The 26073-nt window shown below is 51.9% G+C and overlaps 1 protein-coding gene across 2 annotated transcripts in view; it reads left to right on the top strand.

Moving 5' to 3' along the window:
- LOC146863657 (long-chain-fatty-acid--CoA ligase ACSBG2-like) overlaps positions 1-26073 on the top strand; it is a 540015-nt gene that overhangs the window by 436865 nt on the left and 77077 nt on the right. For both annotated transcript variants that reach the window (XM_085627749.1, XM_085627750.1), the window contains one exon: positions 17244-17383. In XM_085627749.1, coding sequence (XP_085483875.1) covers positions 17244-17383 — 140 coding nt within the window. The remainder of the gene's footprint in view (positions 1-17243; positions 17384-26073) is intronic.

Genomic DNA, 26073 nt, shown 5'->3' with positions numbered 1-26073 from the left:
GCTACGGGTTGATCTAGGCCCTCCTCATTAATCTGTGAAAGAACAGCCCCCACACCATGCTCTGAAGCGTCTGTCTGAACGATAAACTCTTTGGAGAAGTTGGGAGCCAAGAGCACGGGCGCCGTGCACATAGCAGTTTTCAAGGCCTCAAAGGCTTTCTGACAGGTGTCAGTCCAGATCACTTTCCTGGGCTGCTTCTTCGAAGTCAGCGCTGTCAAGGGGGCAACCATGTTGCCATACCCCTTGACAAACCTCCTGTAGTACCCGGTGAGACCTAGGAAGGCTCTCACCTCCGTCTGGGTTTTGGGCGCCTCCCAATTCAGGATGGTTTCTATCTTGGGCTGAAGGGGTGCCACCTGGCCACTCCCAACTTGGTGTCCCAAGTACACCACGGAACCCTGCCCGATCTGGCACTTACTCGCCTTGATCGTGAGGCCTGCCTTGCGCAGCGCCATCAACACTTCCCAGAGGTGACGCAAGTGTTCCTCCCAAGTGGAGCTGAACACGGCGATGTCATCCAGGTAGGCTGCACTGAACGAATCCCGCCCAGCCAACACCTGGTTGACCAATCTCTGGAAGGTGGCAGGGGCATTCTTCATCCCAAATGGCATGACCCGGAACTGGTAGTGCCCATCTGGGGTGGAAAATGCTGACCTCTCTTTGGCCCCCTCGGTCAAGGCGATCTGCCAATACCCAGACGTTAAATCAAACGTGCTGAGGTAGTTGGCAGCCCCTAGCCGATCGATGAGCTCATCAGCTCTGGGGATGGGGTGTGCGTCGGTCCTAGTGACCGAATTGAGTCCTCTGTAGTCCACACAGAACCGGAGTTCGGGTGTGGCTCCCGGCGCTGCAGCCTTTGGGACCAAGACCACGGGGCTGGCCCAAGGACTGCTAGAAGACTCAATTACCCCGAGGGCAAACATCTTGGAGACCTCCTCCTTGATGCATGTCCTCACCCTGTCAGTCACCCTGTAGGCCTTGTGCCGCACAGGTGGACTATCCCCAGTGTCCACATCATGGACGCACCAATTAGTGACACCAGGGACCAGGGAAAACAGGTCAGAAAACTGTCCCAGCAACTGGCGACAATCATTCTGTTGCTCAGGGGTCAGGGTGGAAGAGAGGATGACACCATCCACTGACCCATCTTGCTCCTTGGCTGACAGGAGGTCAGGAAGAGGTTCTGTCTCCTCTTCCATTCCAGCATCTGTTGCCAAGAGCATGCCCACTTGGGACCTCTCCAAGTGGGGCTTGAGGCGGTTGACGTGTAGGACCCTTAAGGGGTTCCTAGGAGACTTCAGGTCCACCACGTAGGTAACAGGACTCTTGCGCTCCACCACCTCAAAGGGACCCGTCCACTTATCCTGGAGCGCACACGGCTCCACGGGGGCCAAGACCCATACTTTCTGTCCAGGCTGAAGCTCTACCAGAGTGGCATTCTGGTCGTACCACCGCTTCATCTCATCCTGGCTGGCTTCCAGATTTGCCTCAGCAAGTTGCCTGAATCGCCTAGTCTGATTCCTGAAGGCCAGCATGTAACTATATACATTCTGGGGAGGTTTCCTGGGAGATTGCTCCCAGCCTTCCTTGACCAGACTTAGAGGTCCTCTGACTGGGTGACCATACAGAAGCTCAAAGGGACTGAACCCCAGAGACTTCTGTGGCACCTCACGGTAAGCGAAGAGAAGGCATGGTAAGAGGACGTCCCACTTACGCCTCATGGCTCCTTCTAGGCCCATTATCATGCCTTTGAGGGTTCGGTTGAATCTCTCAACCAACCCGTTTCCTTGGGGGTGGTAAGGGGTGGTGAACTTGTAGGTTACACCACACTCTTGCCAAAGAGATTTCATGTATCTGGACATGAAATTGGTACCTCAGTCAGACACCACTTCTAGAGGGAATCCCACTCGGGAGAAAATTCCCATCAGTGCCCGTCCCACCACGGGGGCCGTCACTGTCCTTAGAGGAATGGCTTCCGGGTACCGGGTGGCATGGTCCACCAGGACCAGGATGAACCTATTGCCCATCGCTGTCCTGGGGTCCAGTGGCCCTACAATGTCAATCCCCACTCGCTGGAATGGGGTACCGACCACAGGGAATGGCTGGAGTGGAGCCTTCTGCTTCCTTCCACTCTTTCCACTTGCCTGGCAAGTCTGGCATGTCCTGCAGTGAGTATCTGAACTCCTGCGCATTTGAGGCCAATAAAAGTGGGTGACAAGCCTTTCAAAGGTCTTGTCCTGCCCCAAATGCCCTGCCAATGGCACATCGTGAGCCAGCCCCAGTAGGAAGGCTCTGAAGTCCTGGGGTACCACCAGCGCACGGGCTGACCCAGGCTCAGCAACCTTAGGCTCTGTATACAGGAGGTCGTTCTCCCAGTAAACGAAATGCGATCCTGACTGATCACCTGCGGCCTGGTCTGCAGCCTGCTGCCGCATACCCACGAGAGAAGGGCACTCCTTCTGTGCCTTGCAAAAGTCCTCCCTGGTGGGACCCCCTTCCTGCTGCCAATGGGTCAGCTCCGGCAGGTCTCCCAGTTCAGCTATCTGCTCCCCTGTAGGCTCCAGGGCATCCCCCTCAAGGTCTGCTTCCTCCTGGACCGTGGGAACTTCAGGGGCCGGCTTCCCGCGCCCCCTGCTCCTTCTCTCTGAGGCCGGTTCCTGGGCCTCCCTCTCAGGCTCCAGGACCTCTTGAGTACCTCTACTGGCTGCCATGGACCGTGTGGTGACACACGCCCAATCCGGCATACCCAACATCTCCAGGTGAGCACTCCGCTCCACCTTAGCCCAAGGTGAGCTCTCCAAATCGTTCCCTAACAAACAGTCTACAGGCATGGCGGGCCTCACAGCTACTTGAAGAGTACCAGAGACCCCCCCCCCACTCAAAGGGAACCTGAGCCACCTTGCAGTGTCTCTCTGTGTTGTCAGCGGCAACAACGGGATAGAATGCATTGGGGACCACCTGCTCCTGAGACACCAGGTGACACCTGACAGCTGTCACACTGGCTCCTGTATCTCTAAGAGCTTCCACTCTATGGCCATTTATGGTCACCCACTGCCTGTACTTCTTAGTGTTCTCAGGCAGCTGGGTTGGAGGGACCACTTCACGGTCTCCTAGCGAGACCAGGGACATTTCTGCGGGACCCCACCCACCTTGGACATCCCTCTCCTCCCCCAAGGCTACACTAGTCACCTGCCGGGGTGGAGCACCAGTGGGTGCTGGTTTACCAAACAATGGACACTTTACATCAGAGGCAAAATGCCCCAAATTGTTACACCTGTAACATCTTACGGGCCCCTTTTGAACAGGAGGACCTGTCGGGGCCCCGGTCGGTTTCTGGGGTGGGGGAGGCTGAGAACCCTTCCCTTGGTTCCCTTGGGGACTATTTTGGGGCCCTTTTTGGAACTGCTTCTGTTTACCCCTGTCCCCCCCACTCTTCTGCTGGGGACCCTGCCCACCTTTGGCGGAATCTCCCACGGTACCCTTGTGGACCCTGGTACTGACCCAGCGGTCCGCCTCCTCAGCAAGCTTCCTCGGGTTAGTCAGCTTACTATCTATCAGGTGCTGGCGTAGCTCAGGAAAACAATTACTGGACAAGTGCTCCCATGCCATCAGATCAAGAAGCCCTTGATAATCATTCACCCTACTACCCTTTACCCAACCATCCAGCGCTCTGCAAAAGAAAGTCACATACTCCACATACGTACTATTGGGAATCTTAGTGCAACCCCTGAACCTCTGTCTATATAACTCAGGTGTCAACCCATACCTAGTCATCAATGCTTCCTTCATATGGGCATAAGAATTACGAACATCAACAGGTAAATCTAACAGTGTGTCCCGCCCTTCACTCAGGAACCTTCCCCACAACCCCGCTCCCCAATCTTTCTCAGGGACCCGGTGGGAAGACATGGCTACCTCGTAGGCTCTGAACCACTGCCCGATGTCGTCATTCCTGAAGAACTCCTTCACTACATCCTTGGGAATATAAACTCTTGGTTTCGCCGGTACTGGCGGTGTGCTGCCACCAGAGGGATTAAGCTCCAAACTTTTTGATTTCAGCTCCAGCTCCCTCAGCTTCATGTCATGCTCTAATTGTAGTTTCTTTTCTTCCATGGCTAATCTTTGTTTTTCCATATCCATCTGCCCATGAAGTTCTGCCATTTCCACCTCGTGTGCCCGGGTTGCTGCCCTGTCCGCCAACTCTTCTGGCGACAGGCATCTGCCAAACTCATGGACACTTTCCGGTGGAACCACTTCCACCTGATTCTCTGGTGCCTTTGACTCATACCAGGCCCTCAGCGCCTTCACAAATTGTTCCTTCTTTTTCAATCCAGTTTGGGCAATCCTGAACTTGGAGCAAAGACCTTTCAAGTCTTCATTGGTACGATTCAGAAGTGCGTCTTCTTCCCAATCTACGTCTTCAAATCCAGAGATTATGGAAGCCGCCCTTCCGGCGGAAAGTGAACCAGGCATGGCTCTAGCAACGGAGACTCTTGGCAAAACAAAAACAAATGCTAGCCTTGTGGCTGTGTTACTGGTCTGCTCTCACTACGTGGTGATCAGTGGTTCACTATACGCAAACCGCAAATGCAAATCCGTAAATCCTCACCGCTGCCACCAATGTTAGAAATGAGGGGGCTCTGGTTGACGCAGGTGTGAACCCACAACAAGCAGGGACCCTTTACTTCTTGTCAGGGCGAAGGATGACTCCCCAGAATAACCCCTGCTCACCCTCTAGGTGCGTGGCGCGAGCAGTCTAGGCTAAGTCTCAGGCGTACACGGTTAAGCAAATGCAATTACACATACAGTAAACCCCTTGCATGCACCACAAACGGACACCAATCAGGAAGTATATAAAAATAAGCTTTTATGTAGTTTCAGCAGAGTCAAATACAAGGCCCAGTAACGTTGAACTGATGGGGCCACAATTCTTGGAAATACGGTCAAGTTCTCTTGGTTTTACGGAAAGTTCTTTAGGCGGGCACAAGGTAACTGTAGGCCTCAGCGCACTTCGTGCTGAGGCAGCGCCCGGGGAGCACACAGCAGATGACAGGGAAATAAGAACGTTGCGGACCCTGGATCCGATGCGAGCTCGCGGTCGAGTTCGTAAGTACAGTACCTTGTTTCTTGACGCAAAGGCGGGTGCGGGATTTCAGCGGCTCTTCGACAGAAGAGCGAGGCGGCGTCCGGGGCTCCCACACTTCACGATGGGGGTCTGATCTTCAGGCTCACGACAAGAGCGGGGTGTTGCAGGTGGCGGGTGAACAAAGCGGGGCAGCCGGGCACGCAGATACGTCCGGGCCGTCCGAGGCTTGGAGATGCTCACAAACGCCGATTCCGGCGGGAGGGTGAAGGTGCACAGCGAGCCTCCAGCGAGCGAGGTGACAGGGGCAGCCCAGCACAGCGTAGGGGGAGCGGCTCCGATCGAGCGAGGCTCTTCCCAAGGCGGGGGCGGCTAAGCAGTCCTGGTCACGGCTCAGGGAGGGACTGGGGCACGAGGGTCACAGCTCCGGCGAGGGAAAGGACACCACAGTCCAGCAGCAGGCGAGTGAAGATCAGGTAGAGCCCAATGGTCCTGGGGCTCAGTTCAGGGGGCAAGCTCAGTTCCAAGCCCTTGGAGATCGTTTTGGAAAAGCACAAGTCTTGAAAGTAAAAGTAAAGTAAAAGTCTTCAGCAACAGTTTCTCTTCTCTCCTTTGGTAGCAAGGTCACCACTGCAGGCCAATCCCCCAGGATAGGGACAGTCTTCCTCCTACAGCTTTCCCGGTGCCTCCTCCTCAGGCAGAGATTCTTCTTGGTCAAAAGCGGATCTAGTTTCTTAGGAGCAGGGCTCCTCCATTTATACCACAAATCTTTTGTTCTCCCAGGCCAGGGGGGCCCTTGCCTAGTTCAGTCCGGTTTCTGGGCACTTTGTTTACGTGATGCAGGCTTCTCCTTTCAGAGTGCAGGGCAGAGTCATCAGGCGCTCCACAGGGGGTGGAGCCGGCATCGAGGTAGCGGAGCACTGTCCTATTCAGAACCTAGGAGCACTCCTCCCACCCATCTACCTGTTGATCGTCCTATTCAGACCAGGCTACCTAGCCCTGCCCATCTGGGTTCCCCCAGCCCTGTCACTCACACCAGCTAGACATCAGATACACAACACGCAGAGGCGGCTGAAAGGTTTAGGCAAGCAAAAGGCCAACTTTCTAAAAGCGGCATTTGCAAACCCGGAATATTAAAATAAACCTTGCGAAAAGATGTACCTTATTATTCCGAGTTCAGGCATACTAAACTCGATCTCCTACCATGTTCCCTGGGTCGGTTAGGATCATAGGGTGTAATAATCCAGGCCGCCCATACTGGCCTATGAGAACAGGGTAGCCTTGCAGTAGTGAACAACAAGATGGCGGTAATTCACTACTAGGACATGCCACGCATCCAGGCTTGTCCTACCTTAGGCGTACAATGCACCCTGCCCGTGGGCCTACCAGAGGGGTGACTAACATGCAGCTAAGGGAAGGTTTCAGGGACCGGCAAGTGTGGGCACTTGTCGGTCGGCGTGTCAGTACCAGACTGCACGCAGGTTCTGCGATGGCAGACCTTAGACGTATTTTACCGGCCGCATCTGTGGGTGGCACAACCTGTGCTGCAAGCCCACCAGCGGTGTTTGCCTTTACATGCCCTGGCGCTCCTGGCGCACTTTACTGGGGTCTGATAGTAAATCAAACAATCCAATCATGGAATCCAACCAACATATATAATTTCACAGTGGCACAGCGCGCTGAGCGGCCAACACCATAAAAACACATGAGGCACAGCGACAAAAAGAGGAAGGGAGACTCACGCCAAGGTGCCAGGTCTAACAATTGCTTTCACCGACAATATTAGACAGTACCTGGACAACGGACAAGCAGTACTTCTCGTACTGCTCGATTTGTCGGCTACCTTCGACACGTTCTCTCATCAGACTCTGCACAGGAGACTCAAAGAAATTGGAATCCAAGGGATAGCCTTACAATGGATGTCGAGATTTCTTTCTCATCGAACTCAGACTATCAACCTAGGCCCTATCCGTTCAAAGACCACGGGACTGACTAAAGGAGTACCCTGGGAAACCTGTCTCAGTCCCACCTTAGTAAACATTTATATTGCTCCCTTAGCGGGTTTACCCTGGAAATGAGGTTTTGTACCAATCTCGTATGCTGATGAGACTCAGCCCCTATTTTCCTATTCACTAAGACACACTCCCAACACTCAGTCTACCTTCTCGGATGGCATGATGGTAATCGCTAGCTGGATGAGGAACAATTTCCTCCAGCTAAATGCGGGGAAAACCGAGATCATGTTGTTTGGAGATGCCTCTATGATGTGGTCCCCAAGCTGGTGGCCAGAGGAGTTGGGCACCGCTCCGGCTCCCAAGACTGTGGTCAAAAACCTGGCCGTACGCCTGGACTAGAAACTGATAATGAAAGAGCACGGTGCAACTACCGCCTGCTCCTGCTTTCACGTACTAAGCCTCCTACGTAGGGTATTTCCCTTCCTCCCTCTGACCACTAGGAAAACCCTTATCCAGGCATTAGTGCTGAGCCACATGGACTACTGTCATGCCCTTCTGATTTCAGCTAACGAATCATCACTGAACCGATTTACAATTAGTCTGAAATACCGTGGCACACCTGGTGTCGCATGCTCCCCCCAAACGGCATCCCTACCTCTCCTACAGCAACCTCATTGGCTTCCAGTGCATTAGCAGATCAGATTCAAGATTTGCTGCATTGTGCATAAATCTTTGAATGGCAAAGGTACAAGCTACCTGGCAGAAAAATGTACTACATTACTTTATTATACAGTTAATTAAAACCGTAACATACAAACGTATTAATAAAATTCAAGGATTAAAATATAAAAGTTAATAAAAAGAAAAGAAAAATTTGTATATACATTTCTAAATCAGGTGAATGCAAACATAAATGTCACAGTGCTTATCACAAAGGGTTTAACTTTCATCGACATTCATATGTGCAAATAAGAATAGGGTTTGTCAGTTTCTTAATGCTGGGCATTGTGCAATGCAGTTAAGATAATATTAACAAACTTCCCAGCTCTTGCTAAGACTTGGGCTGAGTTATTACTGAAGCATAAATCAGATGCTTCCCTGCAATGTCTCAGTAACTTTTCCCGATAAACTGGGACCAGTAGACGTCGACGGTCATTGGCAAGATAAGGGCAACAACATAACAAATGTAACCAGGACTCATGTGGATAATTACAGAACCTACATGTTAGCTGACCATTCCTCCGAGCCCACAGTGGGTTGAAGTCATGAATTCGAAGGGCTAACAGCCTCATATAAATGATTTTATTGCGAGTCTGTGGTTGAAGAGAGTAGTTGAAATATGGCTGAGGTTTCCCCTTAATATACGAGTCATTCAGAGCTGCAAGGAGTGGTTGTTTTGGAAGCCGAGCAACATCTCTCTCAAATGACACTGAAGTGACTTGGTTTTTTATCGTTTTTTTCCACACTGACAAGGAAATGATTGGATTAGAAAAGTTGATGATTTCAACCTTTAATGTGGAGATGGCCACGTGCAGCTGTCTGTACCAAGGAGAGAGTTCGTCCGTGAACACAGATTGCAATTGTTCTTTCATGGATTGAGCAGGTGCACGCAGAGTGTAGATGTAGAATTTAATTAAGTCTCCCAGGCAATGAAGATCTGCGCTTTCCAGGCCCAGCTCAAGTCTCAGCCTCGTCCTCCGTGCATGCTGGGGAGCCGAAAATATTTTCTTGTAAGCCATTATTTGAAATTTCGCTAAAAATATATCCATTTTGCCAGGGAAAGCGAGGTGGCCATAGGACACTGTCCGGGAGCAGTTTGGCGCGTAGAACCCTTAAGATTGACTCGGCTGTGGGGCTGTGCAAATGCCGGTTCAAGCGCCTCAGACAGTATATAACCCCTGCTCCCTTAGGCCGAAGATGTTTAAGATGGGATACTTGATTAGCCTTTTCGTTGAACCAGACTCCTAGGTAATTATAGCTGGTACAGGTTGCTATATGTAGACCACCTGCTTGCCAGGACAGATTTTTCTTTTTTTTGTATTTCCCAAAAGTCATGACTTTGGTTTTTGATTTGTTCATCAGAAGATTGTTTTTTATATTATATGTGTTAAGGGCAGTGAGCGCTCTTTGTAAACCTATTTTTGTATGGTCCATGATAATAATGTCGTCAGCGTATTGCATAATCTGTAGTCGTGTGCCACCCAATTTTGGGGCGACCAAAGTTGCGTTTGCCAGTTCTTTAGGCAGATCAGCAGTGTAAAGATTAAATAGTAATAGGGCTAATACGCAGCCTTGCTTTAGACCATTTTTAGTTGCGATTTTTGCAGATACTGTTGTGGCACTTGTTTTAATCCTCACCCAGGTTTTCTGGTGTAAAGATATCAGTGCAGAGAGAAGCGCAGATGGTATCCCCCAGGAGTTTAGTTTGTTCCATAGCGTCCCTCGGTTGACTCTATCGAACGCTGCACTGAAGTCCACAAAACAGCAAAATAATGGTAGATGATTGGCCAGATACTAAATATCTGCCATCCAGGTCCCTACATTCAGGGAGTAAGTCTCAAATTATCAAATAATTCCCTGGGCCGTCTTACCGTGAAGGCCCATCCGGCTTTTCTTGATTGCAGGATTGGAGACATCTGGGCCCAGAACTGCTGCTCCAACACCAACAAGGGGCCAGCGAATGCTGGAGCCAGAACCAGGAGCTCCGCTTGCATCGGCAGGCACAGAATAGTGAGCATGTGTCCTTGGGCAGTGACGCGCTTGTGGACGTGTGTTTCAAGATGGCCGCCAATGGGGTTTCTCGGAAATGTAGTCCCAGAGATGCTTATGGCCTAAACATGGCATGGCAGTACAAAACAGAAGCAGCATCAGCACAACAAACATAGCGAGGTCCTTAAAGGGACCTACAAGTGCACAGATACCACCAACATGCTACAACAGCAGCCTCATGAGCTTTCCCACAAGGTAGAGTATGGGTCTTGGCACATGGGTACAAATATCTGCATTAGGGTTTGGGAGGACCGATTCCTATCAGAGGAGTGGTTGTGGTGGGCCCTAGACCTCGACCCTCCACAAGCCTGACCACTCCGGATTCATCTGATTAAGAATAGCAAATATAGTCCACAAATTAACTGATGTGGAACGATTTGGGATGAACCCCGACTGCAATGGAGAGATTCTTTTGTCCATAATTAGGGAAAGGCGAGTGGCAAAGACCTTTGCTAACATTTTATTATTGTGATTCAATAACAACAGTGGCCTATACAGATGCACTTATCCGGGGGTTTGCCTGGTTTGAGCAATAAGGTGATGACGGCTTGGTGCATTGTCAGAAGGAGGCTTCCATGTGTCAGTGACACCGCATAAACCTCGAGCTGGTGTGGGGCCAGTATCGGTTTTTAAGTCTTGGAGAAAGTTCCAGTAAAGCTGTCAAGTCCCGGGGCATGAGTGCCGCTCAGATCGTAGATGGCCTGTGTGATCTCGTCGCATGAGATAGGGGAAGCAAGAAATTGCTGCTGTCCTGTATGTAACCAAACCATGGCAACCTCTGCCAGGTAGGTTGTGACTGTTTCTACAGAAGCATCGTATCGCGACATGTACAGCTGAGCATAATACTTAAGAAAGGCGCCAACTATATCGTCACTGCTGGTGACAGTAGAGCCATCGTCAAGATGGAGGTGCGTGATTAATGGAGCCTGAAAAGGGGGGTGGAGTAGTCCGGCTAATCTACAGCCAGGCCTCGCCCCCTCACCATAGACCCGAGCCCACGCATATTTACCAAGGTAATTGACTTGCCGAGCTGCCATATTGTGGAATTCCTGCATTAGGGAAGCATGCATACGTAACAACGAAGGGGAATCATCGGACAGTGTTTGTATGTCAAGGTCCTTCAGTGCCCGTTCAACGGTTGCAGGTCCTCTCGTATAGAGCGAGGCACTCCTAAATACTTCTCCATGCACACCCCTCTGATGTATGACTTAAAGACTTCCCAGAGTATTGGGTACTGCTGTACGGTGCCGTGTTGAGTTGTGAATATTCAATTATTGCATTCAGCACTCCGGCCTGGAAAACGTCATCAAGTAGGGCATTTGTGTGGAAGCGCCAGGGTGTGTGAGGCAGTGCAGCCATGGGGATTTGGAGAATGAGGAGCACCAGGGAATGGTCCAGCAGGTTCCTGGGGTGGTGTTCAATGTCAGTGAGTGCAAGTGTTAGGTTTAGGGTGAGATACCAATGATCAATACAAGACCAGAATCTGTGTGGGGCAGAGTAAAATGTGTAACTCCTGGCGGACAAGTGTTTGGAACACCAGCCATCTGCAAGGAGAGTGTATTGAATCAGGGTAGAAAATGCCTGGAGGGAGTGAGGTTTGGTAATGTGCCCGGTACCGGTTGAATCCACAGGGGGATCCAGAGTGAGATTCAAAATCACCCCCCTATAAGCACTGTGTGGGCCTGCATTTGATTCATGTGTGTGGTAATGTCAGTAAAAGCTTAGGGGCATCCACGTTGGGGGCGTAAATGTTAGCTGTAGGAGGGGCATGTTAGCTAGTTTGCCAGAGACTAATAGTTAGCGACCCTCAGGGTTTGCCGTTATTTCATGTGTTGTGAAAGGGATTGCCCTGTGTACCAGAATACACACACCTCTATAGTTAGCAAAAAAAACAATTTTACCCCCAATTGGAAGCGTAGCAGCTAAGAGAGCATGGAGCGCATTGGGTTTCCTGTAAATAAGCTATATGTACGCCATGTCTGGTTAAGTACGACAGTACTTGACGATCCTTCCATGGGTTGGATAACCCAGGTACATTCCAAGTTATACATTTTAATGTCCCATTCTCAACCTCAGCGCTGGGCACAGGCATTTAGAAAGATACAGAAAAAAAATAACGTTGTTGGCACCTGAATACCAGGTAATGCAACTTTCATTGTGTATTCATTCCCTTGCATAGTATTCAAAGTAATAATAAAATAATTCAACATGGTAACTCCTAAATCCCCCCACCCAAATCGAATAGCTAACAACCTGCTACCGGTGAATCCCATCAAAAGTACATCCAACCAATGGTAGAAACAAACGAATGGAGTCATCTTTGGGGGGAAGGCAACACTCAGGGTAGAGCGCCTATTGCCCATGGTCATGTTTATGTAATAAGAAGGCCTTGTGGGGAACGGAGGTAGAGTCCGTCTGAAGTGAAACCAGCACAATGGCAGCCAGATGCACTCAAACTAGTACCGGCAACTGACCAAGCGCCATGTAATTAGTCATATCTGTGAGCAGTTCGTAGAAGCAATATCAGTCAGGATGAGTGCAACGTCATTAGGCCGTTGGAGAATGGACAGCAGAGCTGCCGGGCCTCCCCACCCAGCCGGAGGAACCTGTCCAATATGATTCTGCTTGCAGAATTGTATGGCCTCAGCAGGAGAGTCAAAGATATGGGTCTTGATGTTTAATTTTACTCATAGGCGCGCCAGGTATAACATGGAGTATTTTGTATTCGCCTCCTGGAGAAAGCATTTAGCGTCAATAAACTTGTGGCACGCCGCTTTCACAATAAGAGTGAAATCAGGTAAAAAAGAGAGCGGCACAGCCTGACATTGCAGTGCAGCTTTCTCCCAGGCGAGGCATAGAATTGCATCGCGATCTTGATAATTGCGGACGATACCCAACTTGTCTTTTCTTTGGAGGGTAACGATGCAGTTTCTTGGGAGAAATTGCATTGCTGCATGCGAGAAACAGCAGGTTGGCTTAGGGAGAACTCATTGCAATTCAATGGGGGCAAGACTGAAATACTTTGCTATTCTGCAAAAAAATTCCTTGTCCCTTGCCAGCAAACTTCTGGCCAAGTTCTGCCAATAACCCTCCAGTACCCGTTACTACAGCTCGCAATTTAGGTGTATTGCTCGACAGTAATCTACAATTGGACTCGCAAGTAGATAAAACTGTGAGTACCTGTTTTTCTCTGCTTCATGCACTTAGAAAAATATTCCCTCTTTTACCGGCCGCAGTTAGACCTCAAGTGGTACGGAGTATAATTCTCAGCAGATTAGATTACTGCAATGCCCTCCTTCTAGGAGCCCCAGCATCTCTGATAAAAAAGCTGCAAAGGATACAGACTATTGCAGCTAAACTTGCATTAAACAGACAATGTAGAGCATCGTCCTCGATGGCCTTGAATGATCTTCTTTGGCTGCCCATTGCACAGCGAGTCCAATTTAAAGCTCTCTGTATTGTCTATAGGGCAGCACATAAAATGGGGCCTAGGTCCCTACAGAGGAAATTTTTATGGTACTCCCCTGTAAGAAATGTACGTTCCTCTTCAGCCTGTCTGCTTTGTGTCCCATGTGTCAAAAAAGTTCGACTGGGGGGCATATCATTTAGCCTTGGAGCCTCCCGACTTTGGAACACTCTGCCATTAGAGCTTAGACAAAGGGATACACTGTCTGGGTTTCGGAAAGAACTGAAAACAAAACTTTTTCCCAGGGCTTAATGTCAGTTATATGCTCTAGCCCAGTTACTTGCAGTGCTTCTTGGTAATCTCAGTGCCAGGATACCTGTTGGGTGGCAGCCGCGCTATATAAGAATACCCTTACATTACATACATTACATTACATAATTGAGAATCTTGGCTATTATCAACCGGGAAGGTGCTCCCGGTGCCGGCCGCAGGCCGAGGGTCCTGTGAGCTCTTTCAATTGCAAACGTAGGTGAGAAGGCCTCCCTGCTGAAAAGTTAAGTGAGTAGATGTTCCACATAGGAGTTCATGCATCCGGTGTTGGTGGACTCTGCGATTCCCTTTATGACTATATTATTTCTATGTGATCTCGCCTTAAAGTCTTCTGTTTTCGCAGTCGTTTGTTTGAGGATCCTCTCGAGTTTATCAATAGGCTTGGTGGCTGAAGAGCCTGCGTCTTCAAGATCCGATATGCAATGTTCGGCGGTAGAAATACGTGTTTCATGCTGTTCAGTGCATTCGTGCATGCTCTCTAGTCTGGCTGCCAGTGTGTCCGAGCGGGTATCCTCTTCTCCGAACCCCGCGCCCAGTTCAGCTTGGTTGGCCCACGGGAGCCGTTTTCGTCTCCGCGCTGGGGGGTCTTGGCTGCATCAAAAGAGAGTGGGCGCTGACGGGGGTCAGAGCGTCCGATTGTGAAGGAAGGTAGTAGAGGTCCAGTGGCTGTGTCTGGAGCAGTTGAGGATCCTCAGGTAAGTAGGGTAGAAATCTACACCTCTGGGTCTGGCATAGCCAGGGGCAACCAGCAAGCCAATCAGTTATCTGAGTTTAGCAGAGAGGCCCATTATCATTTTGTATGTGATAATTAGGCCAACATACAGAATGATACTGGGCCTGATAGCAGTCTGTGCCAGGTCGGGGAGGGGCTGCTGCAGGCCACTGATCGCGGCAGGAGCCGAGCTGGCCCCCGCAGTGAGAGGGACAGGAGTCTCAGGCTGCTTGCAGGGGGCAGCTCGCTCCAATGTCCAGATGATAATGGGCTGATAGCAGCCTGTGCCAGGTAGAGGAGGAGCTGCTGCAGGCCACAGATCACAGCAGGAGCGTGAGCTGGCCCCTGCAGTGAAAGTTACAGGCTGCTTGCAGGGGTCAGCTCATGCCAATGTCTGAAATTACGGACAAAAAGCGTCCGTGGTAGAAGCCCTTACGGACAACGGACAAGAGGCCCAAATGACGGGCAGTCCGTGAAATTTACGCACGGTTGGTCACCCTACTCAGCTGGAGTCGACTAGGCTGTGGGGGCCTCCATTTTGGCAGAGCGATCAGGCCGAAACCCCGCCCTCAGGCTCGCCCACGACCCCTGTCGTCGCAGGGCCTCTGAGGGCCATGCCAGGCCGCAGCCGCCACCTGCCGCCAACCTGCTGCGCCAGGGACCAGGAGGACGAGCCGCAGCTTATCGGATTGGGGATGGCCCAGCGCATCCCCCCATGATGTTGAGGCACCGAATAGGCTGGCTGGGCGTGGTAAAGGCCAAATAAGTCTGGCGCGGTCTCCGGAGCTCAGGCTCGAATGCCCTTCTTGGACCCTCTGACAGGCCACACCCCAGCAACATTATTTATGATCGGGGAGGTAACTTGCCATGCAGCGATATCTTTGTACCTCCAGGTGTAACTCACACATGCTAGCTCAATTACCAAATCACCCATTACCATACTCCCATGTCTACGCAAGTTGTTCATTGTCTTATAGTCTTTGGGATCTCATCCCTTGAACAATTTATATACCTGAATCCTGCTGTGAAGGCCAGGAGCCGATCAGGACGCGGACCAGATGAGTGGCGCTGGTTCATGCTGTGGGGTTAGCTTCAGAGGACTGGAGGTAGTAGTTTTGTTAACAATATGCTGCCAGGCGTTATCAGCTATTTATTGTCAATTCTACATTTGTCATTAGTTAAGAATGTCTGGCAGAGGTGGGCAGTAATATTTAATCACTAATGTAATGTAACATTCTAAAATAGCCAACTTGCAGGAGGGCAGAGCAGATGATGGCTGTAGCAGAGGGATGTTTCTACAAAAACAGCAGTTGTATGTAGTATGAAGGAAATCTCCAACCTTGTTTACCAGCCACACAGCCTCCTTGCAGCAGCTCTTTTTCTACTGGCATTAATCCCAAACAAAACCCTCAAAAGGGGTGGCACAGGTATGTTTTCCAATGCCCATCAAGCACTAATTCCAGGTAAAAGATATGAGCATCATCATCACAAGGAGCAGTGCCACTTTAGCCATGTTTGTTTTTAACAAGAAACCAGGCCCCTGTTTAATATGTTCAACAATCAGAGACCTGTTCTGTCTGACTTTGGACTAACCATTAATGCAAGTGACCATTGGGGTTCCCGGCTACTGCAACCTTCCTCCTTGACCGGCACTGCCCTGCTGGCGGAAGATACGGCACTGTCTTGAGAAAGGAACACAATTGATTTTCAGTCATTTTATATCAGAAATGTACCTCAGAGATGAATTTATAGACAGATGGAAGTAAAGTGAAATAAGTGAAATAAGGCGTATTCTCCTAACCCATCTAACAAAGAAGAGCTTTACTGGGAATTATCCCAAGACCATGAACCCACCACACAAAAAACAGGGAAACCCTCCCAATAATATTATCTTGTGCATTGATCCCAAAACCCAAAGTCTCATGACCACAGAACCCAAAAACGTTTAATGGTCCCAATACCATAAAGAAGTACCCTAAACCCCAAAATCACAAACACGTTTTTAGCCTCTAAACACCTGTATCGGAATAATCCATAGAAACCAAAAAGTGCAATACAATAGGTTCAAAAACTGAGTTCTCTTTGCAGCTAAAACATTGAAGGGGCAAGAATAACTCCCCTGCGTCGCTGCTGCAGTGGTCCAACTGAAGGATCTATGCACCGAGTGAAGTCCAAGCCCCACTGTGGATGTGTCCTTTCATTGCACAAGGAGCTTCTTTCCTTGGGAGATCCATTCAAAGCAACTGGGGTCCACGGTGTATAACTAGTGAAAAGCAGGACCAGTTCTGGCACAGGTCCTACACCAGCTCCAAGCCCAGACGCTCCTCTTGGCGGTCTCCTGTGTAAGTGAAGGACATGAGTCTTGCAGACACAAACCAGCAAATATCTGTAGGATCCCAAGAGCGGTGATCAGCAAGGCAGCATCTACACCCACGGCCACTTGAAAGGATATCCCTTGTTTATACCCCGGGGTGCTGGCTTGCACTCAGGTCATTCACCAGTCATGCTGCCCCCCATGCCACCCTGGAGCGAGCCATAGCGTACATGCAGGTGCCACCAGAGGGCAAGCAGGACACGAGCCCTGGGAGCAGCGGGGCAGGGGTCTGACACGCTTTAACAGGTTCAACCTGAAGTCATGATTGATAAACCACTGCGCTGCTGCAGAAGCACAGCTTTATATTGCATTAGTCTCAGCTTGGAACCATCAAATCTAAAATTAATTTTCAAAAACATGCAGCCCAGGTTCTTGCATGCCACGTCTTTGATTCTGGTTGTAATGTCTGAGTGACAAGGCTGCAAGAGGGAACTCTCGAGCGTGCATAGCCTCATGGAAAATATGCATTCAGTAGTAAAATTATTAGGCAAACAAATAGGGGACCAGACGGGGGTGGCTCTCAGTTCCTTTTATATTTCATCAACTGGTTTCAGAGCCTTATTGCTTTTGGTTTAGCCAATATATGATTGGTGTTTTTCTCTGGTTGATTGCAGAACTGGTTATCACATCAGGAGGCAAGAACATTCCCCCTATTCCAATTGAGAGCGATTTTAAAACGGAGGTGCCCATCATCAGTAACGCCATGTTAGTAGGCGACAAGAGGAGGTTCTTGTCTATGCTGATCACTCTGAAGGTAAGGAGAGTGCACCTATGCTGAACAGTCTACAGGTAGAGATGGGAGCTCCCTCGTACTGATCGTGAGGAGAGCACACCTATGCTGAACAGTCTACAGGTAGAGGTGGGAGCTCGCTCGTGCTGACCGCTCTAAAGGTGAGAAGGAGAGCTCGCCTATGCTGAACAGTCTACAGGTAGAGGTGGGAGCTCACTCGTGCTGATCGTGAGGAGAGCTCGCCTATGCTGAACAGTCTACAGGTAGAGGTGGGAGCTCGCTCGTGCTGATCGCTCTGAAGGTAAGGAGAGCGCGCCTATGCGGAACAGTCTACAGGTAGAGGTGGGCGCTCGCTCTTGCCGATCGCTCTGCAGGTAGGAAGAGCTTGCCTATGCTGAACAGTCTACAGGTAGAGGTGGGAGCTCCCTCGTACTGATCGTGAGGAGAGCACGCCTATGCTGAACAGTCTACAGGTAGAGGTGGGAGCTCGCTCGTGCTGATCGCTCTGAAGGTAAGGAGAGCACGCCTATGCTGAACAGTCTACAGGTAGAGGTGGGAGCTCGCTTGTGCTGATCGTGAGGAGAGCTCGCCTATGCTGAACAGTCTACAGGTAGAGGTGGAAGCTCGCTCGTGCTAATCGCTCTGAAGGTAAGGAGAGCACGCCTATGCGGAACAGTCTACAGGTAGAGGTGGGCGCTCGCTCATGCCGATCGCTCTGCACGTAGGAAGAGCTTGCCTATGCTGAACAGTCTACAGGGAGAGGTGGGAGCTCGCTCGTGCTGATTGCTCTGCAGCTAAGGAGACCTCGCCTATGCTGAACAGTCTACAGGTAGAGGTGGGAGCTCGCTCGTGCTGATCGCTCTGAAGGTAAGGAGAGCACGCCTATGCTGAACAGTCTATAGGTAGAGGTGGGAGCTCGCTTGTGCTGATCGCTCTGAAGGTAAGGAGAGCACGCCTATGCGGAACAGTCTACAGGTAGAGGTGGGCGCTCGCTCGTGTCGATCGCTCTGCAGGTAGGAAGAGCTTGCCTATGCTGAACAGTCTACAGGTAGAGGTGGGAGCTCGCTCGTGCTGATTGCTCTGCAGGTAAGGAGAGCTCGCCTATGCTGAACAGTCTACAGGTAGAGGTGAGAGCTCGCTCGTGCTGATCGCTCTGAAGGTGAGGTGAGCTCGCCTATGCGGAAGAGTATACAGGTAGAGGTGGGAGCTCGCTTGTGCTGATCGTGAGGAGAGCTCGCCTATGCTGAACAGTCTACAGGTAGAGATGGGAGCTCACTCGTGCTGATCACTCTGAAGGTGAGAAGGAGAGCACGCCTATGCTGAACAGTCTACAGGTAGAGGTGGGAGCTCACTTGTGCTGATCGTGAGGAAAGCTCGCCTATGCTGAACAGTCTACAGGTAGAGGTGGGAGCTCGCTTGTGCTGATCGCTCTGAAGGTGAGAAGGAGAGCACGCCTATGCTGAACAGTCTACAGGTAGAGGTGGGAGCTCGCTCGTGCTGATCGTGAGGAGAGCTCGCCTATACTGAACAGTCTACAGGTAGAGGTGGGAGCTCGCTTGTGCTGATCGCTCTGAAGGTGAGAAGGAGAGCTCGCCTATGCTGAACAGTCTACAGGTAGAGGTGGGAGCTCACTCATGCTGATCGTGAGGAGAGCTCGCCTATGCTGAACAGTCTACAGGTAGAGATGGGAGCTCACTCGTGCTGATCACTCTGAAGGTGAGAAGGAGAGCACGCCTATGCTGAACAGTCTACAGGTAGAGGTGGGAGCTCACTCGTGCTGATCACTCTGAAGGTGAGAAGGAGAGCACGCCTATGCTGAACAGTCTACAGGTAGAGGTGGGAGCTCGCTTGTGCTGATCGCTCTGAAGGTGAGAAGGAGAGCACGCCTATGCTGAACAGTCTACAGGTAGAGGTGGGAGCTCGCTTGTGCTGATCGTGAGGAGAGCACGCCTATGCTGAACAGTCTACAGGTAGAGGTGGGAGCTCGCTTGTGCTGGTCGTGAGGAGAGCACGCCTATGCTGAACAGTCTACAGGTAGAGGTGGGAGCTCGCTCGTGCAGATCGCTCTGCAGGTAAGGAGAGCTCGCCTATGCTGAACAGTCTACAGGTAGAGGTGGGAGCTCGCTCTTGCTGATGGCTCTGAAGGTAAGTAGAGCACGCCTATGCTGAACAGTCTACAGGTAGAAGTGGGAGCTTGCTCGTGCTGATCGCTCTGCAGGTGAGGTGAGCTCGCCTATGCGGGACAGTCTACAGGTAGAGGTGGGAGCTCGCTTGTGCTGGTCGTGAGGAGAGCTCGCCTATGCTGAACAGTCTACAGGTAGAGGTGGGAGCTTGCTCGTGCTGATCGCTCTGAAGGTGAGGTGAGCTCGCCTATGCTGAACAGTCTACAGGTAGAGGTGGGAGCTCGCTCATGCTGATCGTGAGGAGAGCTCGCCTATGCTGAACAGTCTACAGGTAGAGGTGGGAGCTTGCTCGTGCTGATCGCTCTGATGGTGAAGAGAGCTCGCATATGCTGAACATTCTTCAGGTAGAGGTGGGAGCTCGCTCGTGCTGATCGCTCTGCAGGTAAGGAGAGCTCGCCTATGCGGAACAGTGTACAGGTAGAGGTGGGAGCTCACTCGTGCTGGTTGCTCTGAAGGTAAGGAGAGCGCGCCTATGCTGAACAGTCTACAGGTAGAGGTGGGAGCTCCCTCGTGCTGATCATGAGGAGAGCACGCCTATGCTGAACAGTGTACAGGTAGAGGTGGGAGCTCGCTTGTGCTGATCGCTCTGAAGGTAAGGAGGGCGCGCCTATGCTGAACAATCTACAGGTAGAGGTGGGAGCTCGCTCGTGCTGATCGCTCTGAAGGTAAGGAGAGCTCGCCTATGCTGAACAGTCTACAGGTAGATTGTGAGAGCTCGCTCGTGCTGATCGCTCTGAAGGTGAGGTGAGCTCGCCTATGCGGAAGAGTCTACAGGTAGAGGTGGGAGCTCGCTTGTGCTGATCGTGAGGAGAGCTCGCCTATGCTGAACAGTCTACAGGTAGAGATGGGAGCTCACTCGTGCTGATCACTCTGAAGGTGAGAAGGAGAGCACGCCTATGCTGAACAGTCTACAGGTAGAGGTGGGAGCTCACTTGTGCTGATCGTGAGGAAAGCTCGCCTATGCTGAACAGTCTACAGGTAGAGGTGGGAGCTCGCTTGTGCTGATCGCTCTGAAGGTGAGAAGGAGAGCACGCCTATGCTGACCAGTCTACAGGTAGAGGTGGGAGCTCGCTCGTGCTGATCGTGAGGAGAGCTCGCCTATGCTGAACAGTCTACAGGTAGAGGTGGGAGCTCACTCGTGCTGATCGCTCTGAAGGTGAGGTGAGCTCGCCTATGCGGAAGAGTCTACAGGTAGAGGTGGGAGCTCGCTTGTGCTGATCGCTCTGAAGGTGAGAAGGAGAGCTCGCCTATGCTGAACAGTCTACAGGTAGAGGTGGGAGCTCACTCATGCTGATCGTGAGGAGAGCTCGCCTATGCTGAACAGTCTACAGGTAGAGATGGGAGCTCACTCGTGCTGATCACTCTGAAGGTGAGAATGAGAGCACGCCTATGCTGAACAGTCTACAGGTAGAGGTGGGAGCTCACTCGTGCTGATCACTCTGAAGGTGAGAAGGAGAGCACGCCTATGCTGAACAGTCTACAGGTAGAGGTGGGAGCTCGCTTGTGCTGATCGCTCTGAAGGTGAGAAGGAGAGCACGCCTATGCTGAACAGTCTACAGGTAGAGGTGGGAGCTCGCTTCTGCTGATCGTGAGGAGAGCACGCCTATGCTGAACAGTCTACAGGTAGAGGTTGGAGCTCGCTTGTGCTGGTCGTGAGGAGAGCACGCCTATGCTGAACAGTCTACAGGTAGAGGTGGGAGCTCGCTCGTGCAGATCGCTCTGCAGGTAAGGAGAGCTCGCCTATGCTGAACAGTCTACAGGTAGAGGTGGGAGCTCGCTCTTGCTGATGGCTCTGAAGGTAAGTAGAGCACGCCTATGCTGAACAGTCTACAGGTAGAAGTGGGAGCTTGCTCGTGCTGATCGCTCTGCAGGTGAGGTGAGCTCGCCTATGCGGGACAGTCTACAGGTAGAGGTGGGAGCTCATTTGTGCTGGTCGTGAGGAGAGCACGCCTATGCTGAACAGTCTACAGGTAGAGGTGGGAGCTAGCTCGTGCTGATCGCTCTGAAGGTGAGGTGAGCTCGCCTATGCTGAACAGTCTACAGGTAGAGGTGGGAGCTTGCTCGTGCTGATCGCTCTGATGGTGAAGAGAGCTCGCATATGCTGAACATTCTTCAGGTAGAGGTGGGAGCTCGCTCGTGCTGATCGCTCTGCAGGTAAGGAGAGCTCGCCTATGCGGAACAGTGTACAGGTAAAGGTGGGAGCTCACTCGTGCTGGTCGCTCTGAAGGTAAGGAGAGCGCGCCTATGCTGAACAGTCTACAGGTAGAGGTGGGAGCTCCCTCGTGCTGATCATGAGGAGAGCACGCCTATGCTGAACAGTGTACAGGTAGAGGTGGGAGCGCCCTTGTGCTGATCGCTCTGAAGGTAAGGAGGGCGCGCCTATGCTGAACAATCTACAGGTAGAGGTGGGAGCTCGCTCGTGCTGATCGCTCTGAAGGCAAGGAGAGCTCGCCTATGCTGAACAGTCTACAGGTAGATTGTGAGAGCTCGCTCGTGCTGATCGCTCTGAAGGTGAGGTGAGCTCGCCTATGCGGAAGAGTCTACAGGTAGAGGTGGGAGCTCGCTTGTGCAGATCGTGAGGAGAGCTCGCCTATGCTGAACAGTCTACAGGTAGAGATGGGAGCTCACTCGTGCTGATCACTCTGAAGGTGAGAAGGAGAGCACGCCTATGCTGAACAGTCTACAGGTAGAGGTGGGAGCTCACTTGTGCTGATCGTGAGGAAAGCTCGCCTATGCTGAACAGTCTACAGGTAGAGGTGGGAGCTCGCTTGTGCTGATCGCTCTGAAGGTGAGAAGGAGAGCACGCCTATGCTGAACAGTCTACAGGTAGAGGTGGGAGCTCGCTCGTGCTGATCGTGAGGAGAGCTCGCCTATGCTGAACAGTCTACAGGTAGAGGTGGGAGCTCGCTCGTGCTGATCGCTCTGAAGGTGAGGTGAGCTCGCCTATGCGGAAGAGTCTACAGGTAGAGGTGGGAGCTCGCTTGTGCTGATCGCTCTGAAGGTGAGAAGGAGAGCTCGCCTATGCTGAACAGTCTACAGGTAGAGGTGGGAGCTCACTCATGCTGATCGTGAGGAGAGCTCGCCTATGCTGAACAGTCTACAGGTAGAGATGGGAGCTCACTCGTGCTGATCACTCTGAAGGTGAGAAGGAGAGCACGCCTATGCTGAACAGTCTACAGGTAGAGGTGGGAGCTCACTCGTGCTGATCACTCTGAAGGTGAGAAGGAGAGAACGCCTATGCTGAACAGTCTACAGGTAGAGGTGGGAGCTCGCTTGTGCTGATCGCTCTGAAGGTGAGAAGGAGAGCACGCCTATGCTGAACAGTCTACAGGTAGAGGTGGGAGCTCGCTTGTGCTGATCGTGAGGAGAGCACGCCTATGCTGAACAGTCTACAGGTAGAGGTGGGAGCTCGCTTGTGCTGGTCGTGAGGAGAGCACGCCTATGCTGAACAGTCTACAGGTAGAGGTGGGAGCTCGCTCGTGCAGATCGCTCTGCAGGTAAGGAGAGCACGCCTATGCTGAACAGTCTACAGGTAGAGGTGGGAGCTCGCTTGTGCTGATCGTGAGGAGAGCACGCCTATGCTGAACAGTCTACAGGTAGAGGTGGGAGCTCGCTTGTGCTGGTCGTGAGGAGAGCACGCCTATGCTGAACAGTCTACAGGTAGAGGTGGGAGCTCGCTCGTGCAGATCGCTCTGCAGGTAAGGAGAGCTCGCCTATGCTGAACAGTCTACAGGTAGAGGTGGGAGCTCGCTCTTGCTGATGGCTCTGAAGGTAAGTAGAGCACGCCTATGCTGAACAGTCTACAGGTAGAAGTGGGAGCTTGCTCGTGCTGATCGCTCTGCAGGTGAGGTGAGCTCGCCTATGCGGGACAGTCTACAGGTAGAGGTGGGAGCTCGCTTGTGCTGGTCGTGAGGAGAGCACGCCTATGCTGAACAGTCTACAGGTAGAGGTGGGAGCTAGCTCGTGCTGATCGCTTTGAAGGTGAGGTGAGCTCGCCTATGCTGAACAGTCTACAGGTAGAGGTGGGAGCTCGCTCGTGCTGATCGTGAGGAGAGCTCGCCTATGCTGAACAGTCTACAGGTAGAGGTGGGAGCTTGCTCGTGCTGATCGCTCTGATGGTGAAGAGAGCTCGCATATGCTGAACATTCTTCAGGTAGAGGTGGGAGCTCGCTCGTGTTGATCGCTCTGCAGGTAAGGAGAGCTCGCCTATGCGGAACAGTGTACAGGTAGAGGTGGGAGCTCACTCGTGCTGGTCGCTCTGAAGGTAAGGAGAGCGCGCCTATGCTGAACAGTCTACAGGTAGAGGTGGGAGCTCCCTCGTGCTGATCATGAGGAGAGCACGCCTATGCTGAACAGTGTACAGGTAGAGGTGGGAGCTCGCTTGTGCTGATCGCTCTGAAGGTAAGGAGGGCGCGCCTATGCTGAACAATCTACAGGTAGAGGTGGGAGCTCGCTCGTGCTGATCGCTCTGAAGGTAAGGAGAGCGCGCTTGTGCTGAACAGTCTACAGGTTGAGGTGGGACCTCGCTCGTGCTGATCACTCTGAAGGTAAGGAGAACGCGCCTGTGCTGAACAGTCTACAGGTAGAGGTGGGAGCTCGCTTGTGCCGATTGCTCTGAAGGTGAGAAGGAGAGCTCGCCTATGCTGAACAGTCTACAGGTAGAGGTGGGAGCTCACTCGTGCTGATCGTGAGGAGAGCTCGCCTATGCTGAACAGTCTACAGGTAAAGGTGGGAGCTCACTCGTGCTGATCACTCTGAAGGTGAGAAGGAGAGCACGCCTATGCTGAACAGTCTACAGGTAGAGGTGGGAGCTCACTCGTGCTGATCGTGAGGAGAGCTCGCCTATGCTGAACAGTCTACATGTAGAGGTGGGAGCTCACTCGTGCTGATCGCGAGGAGAGCTCGCCTATGCTGAACAGTCTACAGGTAGAGGTGGGAGCTCACTCGTGCTGATCACTCTGAAGGTGAGAAGGAGAGCACACCTGTGCTGAACAGTCTACAGGTAGAGGTGGGAGCTCAGTCGTGCTGATCGTGAGGAGAGCTCGCCTATGCTGAAGTCTACAGGTAGAGGTGGGAGCTCACTCATGCTGATCGCTCTGAAGGTATGGAGAGCACGCTTATGCTGAACAGTCTACAGGTAGAGGTGGGAACTCGCTCATGCTGATCGCTCTGAAGGTAAGGAGAGCACGCCTATGCTGAACAGACAGTCTGCAGGTAGAGGTGGGAGCTCGCTCGTGCTGATCGCTCTGCAGGTGAGGAGAGCTCGCCTATGCTGAACAGTCTACAGGTAGAGGTAGGAGCTCGCTCGTGCTGATCGCTCTGAAGGTGAGGAGAGCTCGCCTATGCTGAACAGTCTACAGGTAGAAGTGGGAGCTCGCTCGTGCTGATCGCTCTGCAGGTGTGGAGAGCACGCCTATGCTGAACAGTGTACAGGTAGAGGTGGGAGCTCGCTCGTGCTAATCGCTCTGAAGGTAAGGAGAGCACGCCTATGCGGAACGGTCTACAGGTAGAGGTGGGCGCTCGCTCATGCCGATCGCTCTGCAGGTAGGAAGAGCTTGCCTATGCTGAACAGTCTACAGGTAGAGGTGGGAGCTCGCTTGTGCTGATTGCTCTGCAGCTAAGGAGAGCTCGCCTATGCTGAACAGTCTACAGGTAGAGGTGGGAGCTCGCTCGTGCTGATCGCTCTGAAGGTAGGAAGAGCTTGCCTATGCTGAACAGTCTACAGGTAGAGGTGGGAGCTCGCTTGTGCTGATTGCTCTGCAGCTAAGGAGAGCTCGCCTATGCTGAACAGTCTATAGGTAGAGTTGGGAGCTCGCTCATGCTGATCGTGAGGAGAGCTTGCCTATGCTGAACAGTCTACAGGTAGAGGTGGGAGCTCGCTCGTGCTGATCGCTCTGAAGGTAAGGAGAGCATGCCTATGCGGAACAGTCTACAGGTAGAGGTGGGCGCTCGCTCGTGTCGATCGCTCTGCAGGTAGGAAGAGCTTGCCTATGCTGAACAGTCTACAAGTAGAGGTGGGAGCTCGCTCGTGCTGATTGCTCTGCAGGTAAGGAGAGCTCGCCTATGCTGAACAGTCTACAGGTAGAGGTGAGAGCTCGCTCATGCTGATCGCTCTGAAGGTGAGGTGAGCTCGCCTATGCGGAAGAGTCTACAGGTAGAGGTGGGAGCTCGCTTGTGCTGATCGTGAGGAGAGCTCGCCTATGCTGAACAGTCTACAGGTAGAGATGGGAGCTCACTCGTGCTGATCACTCTGAAGGTGAGAAAGAGAGCACGCCTATGCTGAACAGTCTACAGGTAGAGGTGGGAGCTCACTTGTGCTGATCGTGAGGAAAGCTCGCCTATGCTGAACAGTCCACAGGTAGAGGTGGGAGCTCGCTTGTGCTGATCGCTCTGAAGGTGAGAAGGAGAGCACGCCTATGCTGAACAGTCTACAGGTAGAGGTGGGAGCTCGCTCGTGCTGATCGTGAGGAGAGCTCGCCTATGCTGAACAGTCTACAGGTAGAGGTGGGAGCTCGCTCGTGCTGATCGCTC

The sequence above is a fragment of the Triturus cristatus genome, chromosome 2_1, assembly GCF_964204655.1.
Source record: "Triturus cristatus chromosome 2_1, aTriCri1.1, whole genome shotgun sequence".
Taxonomy (NCBI): Eukaryota; Metazoa; Chordata; class Amphibia; order Caudata; family Salamandridae; genus Triturus; species Triturus cristatus.
Note: the sequence above shows the minus strand (reverse complement) of the source record. Positions and strands in the feature narration are given on the sequence as shown.